The following is a 10377-nucleotide window of genomic DNA, read 5'->3' on the forward strand; positions in this document are numbered from 1 at the left end:
ATATTGTCTATGGTGTTGAAAGATATTAGATGCTGATAAATCCTTGGCACTGACCTGCATTTTCTTGGGTCGTCACTATTAACCTGTGGAGCACCCGAGGGGAGACCTTCAACCCTGTTCGTATCTGGTAGAACCTGATGGAGCCAAATAGACACATACATACTGTATATAAGAACAAAATACACAGATTAAATGGCATGCATGTATAAATGTTTACATATTTTAGCGCATTACGTGCTGTGTGTGCATTGAAAAAACAGTTTCTTAAAAAAAAAACAATTTTAGACGTAGTCTTTTGATATGGATGCAAAAGAATATAAATTATGTAAAATGCGTCATTATGGACCACTTAACTCACATAAGTAAACAACAGCAAAGCATTGATTGATTGATGGCATTGGATAGTTACTGGATATATTTTTCAATGAAATATTTTGCTGGTGTAAATTAAATCTGGTTTATTTACAGAGCGTTTCAGATGATTGAGGAATCAACAACAGCAGCACGAGCAGATTAAATCGATGCTTCTTTGCGCAAAAGGAAAGTCTCACCTCTCCGGGGAATTATTCGACAATCAGGGACAGCAAATTGTGGCGGTAAACATAATTATCACGTCAGCGCTTTAGGGACAACGTTCCCAAAGATGAAAGCTTGGACAGAGACAAGCGCAGAAAAACATTTAGACAGTCAATAGATACATAATAGACGTTTATGGCATGAAAAGGGTCAATATGGTGACCAGTTAATGGTTAGACATTGATCTGAATACTGCAGTTATGCAAATAGTGGCCTGGGGTGTTTAATTACTCAACTGAAGATGGGGAAGACATCAATTAGTGGGGGATGGCTATTCGGGAAGATAAATCCCTTGGCGTAAAAGTGGATTTCAAGCAGTGAAACGGCAAGAAACGAATATGTTGTGTAGCACAAACATGCACGCACACAACATTGTGGCGTGACCACGTCAGGCACTATTAGAACACTAGTGGTTGTTAAAAACGCTTTCTACACACGGCCCAAGATCATCTTTAATACGTCACGTGGTTTATAACAAAACTCCCAAATTGAATTCATCGGCAAGAGCTTTACGTCCTTCTGTTTTGGTTAGCAACAGAGTTCAAATAGGCTCAGCAGTCAACTATTTAATGTCTGTGAACAAGACAGATGAGCTGATAATTCCAGTTACGAGCTGTGTTTTGTTTTTTGGACGGATAATTCTTATTTCTCTGAAGTCGTTGACGCCCACATTGACTAATTGGGACAAAGTGTCTATTTGAGAGATGACTTTTTGAGAAAATATGGTATGTATCATGTTGAAGTGACTGTGCAGATGGATGTAAGTATGTTAACATTTTGTCAATCAGATAATTACGGAATACCTTAGAGACAAATAACAGATTCTAATAAATGACATCAGCAGCTGCAGTAATATGAATATTCGTGTGCTAATTGCGATTGCCTCCGTTACATTTTAATTTGCACTTCATCAATACATTTGCATGAGTCAGCGTACAGACTGTTGTACATACTGACCTTCAGACAAGGATTAACATTGACTTGAGCAATTGCATTACAGTGTTGCAAAATGCTATTTATATTTCTCAATCATCTTTACATTAATATTTAATCCGTGCAAGTGTCTACATATTGTCTGTCCTTGTATCCGTGACAGCATGGCAACGTTTACAATTATACATTACAACAATAATAATTTTACTTTTGACTGAAAGGATTACCATGTCATTACAATAAAAGTTTCCCCATTTCGTGATTGTATTTCACTTTGCTGCTTTGCTAAGGTTTTAATACCCTACAGATACATGATATCGCCTCAATCTCATACATAATATGAATATGTGCATTGATTGGCCATCAGCGTTGACAGAGGTGGAATGTTAATAAGCAGATAAATTGGATTTTAAAGTTCACACTGTGCGTCATCGGTTATATCCATTAGTTAATGAAAATTTGCAGCAATAACTAAAATGATGAATTAAGTCTTTGTTGTTGTACTTCTGCAGCGGTTGTAGTAAGATGTGCAGATAGTATGTCTAAGGCATAAAAGTTATTGCTTAGAATATGTCGTGTACAAAATCTCTTACCCTCTCTGAAAAAGATCCACATTATGAAACTTGTGTAATTCTATGGAAAACTCCAATGTTCCCTGTACCTCAGACATGGTATAATCCCAGTCATCACCTGCCAAAAGAGAACATGCAAAGAAAAAAAATTATGCATTGTATAAAACATTTCAGTTACTATTAGAACACTATTGGGATTGGGCTGTCCAGTGTTGCACAACGACCGAAAGGAACAGTTTTATATCTTTCAAAATCAGCAAGCTGACAATGTGCAAGTGACACAGTTGGTAGCCTTGAGAAAGGATTTACACCTAAAAATATGATGAGCGCACTGTATCACAGACAGCCTGAGGCATAAGTGGCACAAGCGCTGCGTGTTAGTTTTCTGTTGAACCAACAATGTCTGGATCCCATTTGGACAAACAGACAGGGATTTATATTCTCCGGAATAGCGCTATAATGTGCACAAGTGAATAGGCTCTGCCACTTAAGAGAAGGATCATGTTTATAGCGAAGCGTATCCAATAATGTCTGCTGAATGCATCGAAACATGATCCGGTCACGTGACGTTTTTAAAGCGACGTGGCTGCTTGTTACTACAAAAGGATCCAATATCTTGGCGTGACGCCGCTCTATTAAAGATATTGAAGATCGCTGATTGACATAGTTACATGTGTAGGATTTCTAGCTAATTGTAAGTATCGCAAGCTCAGTAGGACTAGTTGTCACCCATTTTAGATATTAGTAGGGTTGGTAAAAAGTAAGATGGGAAAAAAGACGTTGAACTGGAATTTTGAATGAGTTCTTGGAATGATTGAAAGATTGTAACATCACAACTGGTGCTGCATTTTTTGACTAGACACGAAGTTGGGACTAATACAGAAACACAAGCCCTAATGTGGTGGATGAATATATGCTGATTGAGGTGATGAAATCCCAAAGATGTATTTTTATTATTTTCTTTTATTATAAAGAACATGCTGTCTATAGGTGTCAAAAAGGCAAAATCTCTGAAGGAAAAGTGGGACAAGCAGTAATCCCATATGATACGCATTCGCAGGCTCGCGGAATATTGACTGACTGGAGGAAATGTACAGAAGAGGCGAGAAACCACAACGACAACTGTTTTCTCATTTTGGTGACTCTCGGTTGGACAACGACATACACTCGCAGCTCCGAAGAACAGACGCATTTGTGTTCACACAGACAAAGATAACAGCCATTACTTTCTTGGTATTTGCATGTGAAAGGTTATTACTTTCTTCACTTCTCTATAATTTCCATTCATTTGCTGGCTGCTCTCTCTAGAAATGTGCTAAGTGGGCAGCGACCAGTCGACTGAACATCGTGTACCGCCAGTAAAGACGTAACACGGTCTTCCCCCAAAACAATCTATCTTTGTAATGTGATTATTACATAACACACACACACACACACACACAGGCCAACGTCACTAGGTTTATTATTAGCCTCAGCTTGAAAATTCATCAATAAGTTAATTATGTCAGCAAAGCCTAACCCTAATTAAATGCCTTTGGCTATAAACAGGCTTTGTTTCCACTTGTTTTGAGGGTGTTTTTGGGGACAAAGATGGTGCGCCAACACTGTTGCCAAATTGGGTACGTGGCTAATCAAAATAAAGTTTAGAAAAGGTTGTTTTAATTGGATCCTTTAGAATGGTGACTATTTTCCAAGCCTCCATTTTCTGAAGTGCTTGTCCTCATTAGGGTTACGGGTGGGATGCGGAGCCACACGTGAGCCGAGATTCAAACCCGGGACCAGGTTCACTCGACTGTGAGGCCGACGCGTTAACCACTGTTCCGCCGTGCTATCCTGCTGAATGTATTCCTTTGCCTATATCTGAACTGTGAAAAAGAGGTTCTGTATTGCACCCGTTGTTCAATATAGCACCACTGGGGTTCTTTAGAAAGGTGATAGTTCATTGACCACACAAAAGGGTGGTGTCGCTGACTCTCATTAAACCATTTGGTTCTCATTTGATGCTATATAAGTAGGACCACTGAATGATGGTTAGTTCTATGTAGAACCAATAAGAATGGGTGCTAAATAGTACTCAAAAGCCACAAGAAACTGCACTACAATCAATAGAATCGTGCAGTTGCATTTGCACTTGTGCAGGCGTACTTAATTAAGTGTCCAGTGAGAGTATAGCTCCACACATCCAGAGGTCAGGGAGCTGTAAGTACACTTGAGGGCATTGCAGTCATGCCCTCAATTAAAAGCAGTGTTTTTTTTTTTTTTTTTTTTTTATATACTTTAAGAAAACAACAAGCCTATATTTTGAACAACTTTTCTGTGTTTGGTGGTGACACGTTAGTGTTGTGTTAACACAAGCTGCTGAACCCGCCTGAACAAAAGCGTTTCCCAGAAACTTAAAAGAGGAGACAACGTGTCCTTGGCAGGAAAACACTGAGCCAGAAATCATGTGATGTCATAATCTTTGCTGAAAACTCCCCCACACTACCCTGATGCTGGCGTATTAAACTCTTAGCTGTTATGACATTACAATGCAGTCCCTGCTAGATAAATGTGTCTCAGTATGAATAAATTGACAAGTCATTTCAACCACCTAGCGAATTGACATTTTCACTTACACTTACAGCTCGTAGTCGCCTGCCTCCTTGCAAACTTGGTGGCGTGCCATTCCATCTGTCATGCGCTGAGATAGGCACGACAGTGACTATTTGTTCCCCGCCTGTTGCAACGCGCCGACGTGATCTTGCGCTCTCCTGCTCTGCTGTCGCAATCCCAGCAGCAACGATAGCAGCAGCAGTCACATGAGAGGCCGCACACGAACGCAACGCGTAACCTCGTTACGGTTATCCGACCCTATATTTTCAGACCACGAGCCACGGAGATGGCGCATGCATGGCAGTGCAGATGCGTAGAACCCTGGCATCTGGGCAAAACTAATAATAGACAACACACTGCATGACTTGCAGTCATGTGCAGTCATATTACGCGCCATTTTAATTCGAGTCATCCTTGACGTTTTACATTCATGTGTACTTAAAAGGAACAAAGTCGCATTATGTGTCATTTATTGTCATAGAATTTCCTCTATTAAAAAGATGTCAGAATTAAGAAAGAGCCCATTAAAATTTGGTAAAGGTCTTGTTAAAAGTGCAGATCCAGGATTTCTTAACGTGTGTTAGCACTTCAAATTCTGTAACATTCTCATAAATTGTCAGTGAAGAACTGAAACATGAATTATAGCGCTACACATCCGACATATGCTGGATTCGGGTGCAGTGTTCCCCCCGCGGGGTTCGTAATTGCCTACAGATGTCACAAGGTGGCGGCAAAGCACTTTTTTTCTATTAGACTAGACTATGGCCTGACTGAGTGAAGCTCCTCCCCTCATTCCAGCATACTTCTTTGGCCCCAAGATGCCATAAGATGGTGGCAAAGCAATATTTTGATATTAGCCTGAGCACTTTGACAGTGTATAGGTGCGTTTTTCAGCAAATAATAGAGGATAGGGTCCCCAAAAATCTGCATATGAAAGTATGATATACTTTCAAGCCTTAACGGTGGTCCACGTTGTTTGTTAGCATATGTACGCAAAAAGAACTTAACCAGTTTTAACAAATATTTGGAATGGGGTGAGCATGGGTGAAGAAAGAACCCATCAAAATTTGGAGCAAATATAATTTTTCATGATCTACTTTGGGCATATTTAAAAATAAGATTATAATTTTAACCTAATGTCAGGCATTGGTCATGTTGATACAGAGCCTTTTATAAAAATTGCATATTTCCTAAATATATCATGAAATGTTTACGATCTATCCAAGAAGGAGACTTTCTTTTAAGGTTGTATGGCATTTCAGTTTGTTTCACAAAACTTCAGTGAAGCCTCGGTCCATGGGCTGAGAAAGGACATATTATATTTGAGTGTTGCTCTCGTTTTTTGTATGTATTTATTTTTACTTTTTGTGTGTCAACATGTCATATAGTGTTTAATAAGAGAACGCAGGACAGTTTATGCATGTGGTGGTACAATTTGGTGGAGAACTAAATGTGCATCGTCAGGCTTTGGTGGGGGTCTCTGTTTCCCGTTTTGTTATTTGATTTCTGGTCAACTCAATAGTGATGCGTTTGACAGCGAAAGATGCAGAAAGTTGAACACATTTGATGAGCGAGCGTCATTAGCTGACGGAAGTGGCTCCTGATGCTGGACAGTATTAATCATTTGGAATCATCATAATAAGACCTTTCGTCTTTCACGCAGTCTGCCTTGCAGCCTCGTCTGCTCTGGACTGTACAAACCCACTCAGACCGACCAACACGCACACACGCATGCACGCAACCGCCAAGAATGCAGACAGAGCAAAGTCCGGCATCGTTACCTTAGCAGTGATCCAGGGACTGAGATGATCCAGTGACTTAATGCAGATGGATGCGCTCCTGTGCAATGTTTATATCTCCGCTTGCACCGCTACTGCTGCTGCTGCTGCTGTTGCCATGGTTATACATCCAGACCCTGCGTGTACTGCAGTCCCCCCACTTTCCCTCTCTCGCGCGTGCTCTATCGCTCTTCATTAATCTGTGTCTCTCCCATCCACATGGAGAGGAAGAAGGAGGAGGAGGAAGAGGAGGGGGATGTCAAATTCGGGCGTCTGTCGCTTAATCTGCCTTTGTCCTCGTCCTCCAGCATCGAGTCCACGCGCAGAGTCGAGCATATTAATAGTAAAGCGTGCAGACACGGCGGCGTGTGTGTGTGTGTGTGTCCTGCTGGTGCACTCTCGCATCCAGCCAGTCAACCAGCCAGCTGACATCAGAGCCAGCCCACTAAAAGCTAAAGTGAGTCGTCAGTATGAGGAAGGAGGGAAAAGGGATAAATCATGCGTTGATGCAACCTGTGAAAGAGCAACATAGTAGATAAGTTGCAGAAAGGGGACGTCGACATCAGTGGCAACCTGAGAGGAATGAAGGATTAAATGCAAAATTCAAGTTTAAAATATTCCTAAACCTGCATAATACTAATATGATACACAAGTCTGCTGTCTTTCAATAATTGAAGTGTTTATAATTGTAGTTTGCGCCACCTCTTCACAAGAGCTCTCTCATATTTTCATTGCCCTTTTTGACTGAATTAGAGAGGCAGTACTTTTGAAACAGCGCGATAGTAAAAAATAAATAAATAAATAAAATAAAAACTTACATAAATACCATCATGACGTTGTATCTGCAAAGGCACAATAGTTGAAACAGCTCTTGCAGCCATTGTGCAGGTGTACCTAATACATTGCCAGTGGATAGAAACCTATGAAGCCAAACCCAGTAATATTGACATGTCAATGAGAGGTGCAACAATTAATTAAATCAATTAATCGCCAACTACCTTGATAATCGATTCATCGTTTAGAGACCTTGTTTTCAACTGAAATTGTCCAAATCATCAGAATTTCAGCCTCTCAACAGTAAATATTTCTGTAGGTTTGCATGAAGGCGGCACGGTGGGCGACTGGTTAGAACTGTGAGGCGTCTGCCTCACAGTTCTGAGGACCGGGGTTCAATCCCCGGCCGGCCCGTGTGGAGTTTGCATGTTCTTCCCGTGCCTGCGTGGGTTTTCTCCGGGCACTCCGGTTTCCTCCCGCATCCCCAAAACATGCGTGGTAGGTTAATTGACAACTCTAAATTGCCCGCTGGTGTGAATGTGAGTGCGAATGGTTGTTTGTTTATGTGTGCCCTGCCATTGGCTGGCAACCAGTTCAGGGTGTACCCCGCCTCCTGCCCGATGATGGCTGGGATAGGCTCCAGCACGCCCGCGACCCTTGTGAGGATAAGCAGCTCAGAAAATGGATGGACGGATGGAAGGTCTGCAGGAAATCAGACAGATTATCTTCGTGTTTAATTAAAATAAGACATTTGCAAAATTCTGCTTTTACTTTGGAAACCAATGGTTAACATTTTTGCCATTTTTGGACATGTTACGGACCAAACCAGTAACTGAATCTTAATAAATTCATGTTTGTGCATTTTCTGCACTGTCAATTTGATATAATGTCCTGTTTTTTTAATAAAGGGATGGAAATATATATATATATATATATATATATATATATATATTTATTTAAATTTTACTTATTATTAAAATAATAGTCAGTTGCAGCACCAATGTATAAAGTGACAATACTGAAAGGACTTGTCAGTGAACAATATCATATAAAAAGATGAATATTGTGATACAAAGCATCTCCTTTTAAACATACTGTGTCAGGGATGTCAAACTTTTTTTTGCTGCGGGCCACATTGTAGTTGTGGTTTCCCTCAGAGAGCCATTATGACTGTGAGAAACCATAGACTGCAAATGTAAATTGCCAAATCATATCATTCCGTTGACAAATGCATCTCTCGACGTTATTGAAAGTGAAGAGGATTTGCAATTTCGGTACAGATTTTGGCAAGATAAATGAAGTAGTTTCACTCAAAGTCAGTTGGGCTGGGCTCCAACTTCCTATGACGCCGAACAGGATAAACACTACAGAAAATAGACGGATGGACGGATAAACAACACCTTTTATATGATAGATTAGATTATTTATTCTGTGCTTGTGCTGGTTCTTTAAATTCTGTGACGCAACAAGTGAGATGGTTGTTCGCGCTTCCCCTCCCATCGTCACCGTCCTTTTAAAAAGTCAAAGTCAATCGTAGCTTTTCTCGCATGGCATTCTGCCATCTCCTTGGAGCACTCTTGATTAAGGATAAAGCGAGCGCTATTGATTTTAATTTTTTTTTTTTCCTTTTCCTAAATGTGTGCCGTATCATTAAGATGCCAACTTCAATATCATCCAAGACTAATAAAATATTACAGGATAACATCTGGCCGATGCCGTAACTACTTTCAATATCATTGTATGAGAATGTCATTTCATAAAAATACTTTTTTATGTGGAATGGTGGACAAGTTAGCACATCGACACAGTTTTGAGGTTGTGGGTTTGAATCTGAGCTCTGGTGTGTGGAGATTGCATATTCTCCTCATATAAACTCCCCTGTTTTCGTTGGGGACGTTCCCACGTACTCCCACAATCCAAAAACATGTTTTTTAGGTGAAGTGATGACTTCAAATTGTCCTTACGTGTGAGTGATTGTCTCTATGTGCCCACCCGAGGAGAAGCAGTAAAGAAAATGGATGGATGGAATATTCAGTATAATTTGGCTGCAAAAATACTAGCTGCCCTGAAACCGGCTTGTTTTTGAAATAGCCAACGCTTGCTCCGATTAGTGGTGGAGCTTGGATTAGTGAGAGAAAGCGAGAGCAAACCACCAAATTCACAAAGTCCGTAAAATCGCCGAATATATTGTCTCTCGTGGAGGCAGCACTTCACCACCAAGCCGCTTGAACTTCACTAGCCAGTGAGTGTGTGGATCCATATGTTTGGGGGAGTTAAATCAGTTGCACAATTCAGTACTCAGAAATACGCCTCTAAAGTCAACGAGAATCTGTGACTATCTATTATTGTTAACTTGTTTTTACACACACCCTGACAGTTAATTTTCGTGATGATCACGGTTATACCCTGGAACAGGTTCTTAATAATTTCATTTTTATGCTAAGCTAGGCTCAATGTACATTTCTACTTGCCATTCAAGTCTATTGAACTGCACAGCTAACAAATGCATTGAGACATTTGGTTGCAGAGTACTGACCTGGATCCAGTAAACATCGTACAAATGACCACGTAACCTTCGGCGTTTCCTTGCGCTCCGACTATTGCGACTTTGACATTTGCGAGCAGGATCCAGCTGGGGTCCTGCTTAAGGGCGGAGCTGTTTGTGTCCACAGGTCATGGGAGTGCTGGTCATGGGGCCTGCTGAAGAAAGAAAAAAACAAAAACACTTTGTAGTTGTTGTTTTGTTTCCTCTTTCTGTGCTTGCTCCAACTCTCAACGATGTTAACTGGACACATGGTTTCATAGACGTCAATCAGTGTCCTATTTAACCCCCTTACAGTTTGGAATCCCTGCTTGTAAAATCCACAGATATCTTTTGTTTTGGGTTTTTTTACAGATCAAAACGGCCTTTTCCTGTGAAGCAAGCATTCCGAACCCAAACATACACGCTTTCAAACCACAAATGACATTCGTTAACGTTGGGCCTTTCTTCTCGCCTCTCTATAAAGCGTCTGTTGAAAATAGGAGCTTTTTGCAAATCAACATGTTGCCGCTATCCTGTAATCGAGCTTATCAGAGCGTGTTTAGCTTGCAGCATGAATGTTGTGTAGCATGTGTGGTTAATAACAAGGCGACCTCACGTCAGCAGAACT

At 40.7% G+C, this 10377-nt stretch overlaps 1 protein-coding gene across 4 annotated transcripts in view; it reads right to left on the bottom strand.

The window, feature by feature from the left end:
- Positions 1 to 9842, bottom strand: part of fam135b (family with sequence similarity 135 member B) — a 32700-nt gene extending 22858 nt beyond the window's left edge. For 3 of the 4 annotated variants that reach the window (XM_061664670.1, XM_061664672.1, XM_061664669.1), the window contains exons 1-3: positions 4697 to 4840; positions 2103 to 2199; positions 55 to 134 (exon numbers count right to left, since the gene is read on the bottom strand). In XM_061664670.1, coding sequence (XP_061520654.1) covers positions 55 to 134; positions 2103 to 2199; positions 4697 to 4751 — 232 coding nt within the window. In that variant the 5' untranslated portion in view covers positions 4752 to 4840. Of the gene's footprint in view, positions 1 to 54; positions 135 to 2102; positions 2200 to 4696; positions 4841 to 6454; positions 6965 to 9761 lie in introns of those variants that run through there. The other variant, XM_061664673.1, reaches the window with a different exon arrangement.
- Positions 9843 to 10377: the final 535 nt, after the last annotated feature.

The sequence above is a fragment of the Phycodurus eques genome, chromosome 20, assembly GCF_024500275.1.
Source record: "Phycodurus eques isolate BA_2022a chromosome 20, UOR_Pequ_1.1, whole genome shotgun sequence".
In the NCBI taxonomy this organism is placed as follows: Eukaryota; Metazoa; Chordata; class Actinopteri; order Syngnathiformes; family Syngnathidae; genus Phycodurus; species Phycodurus eques.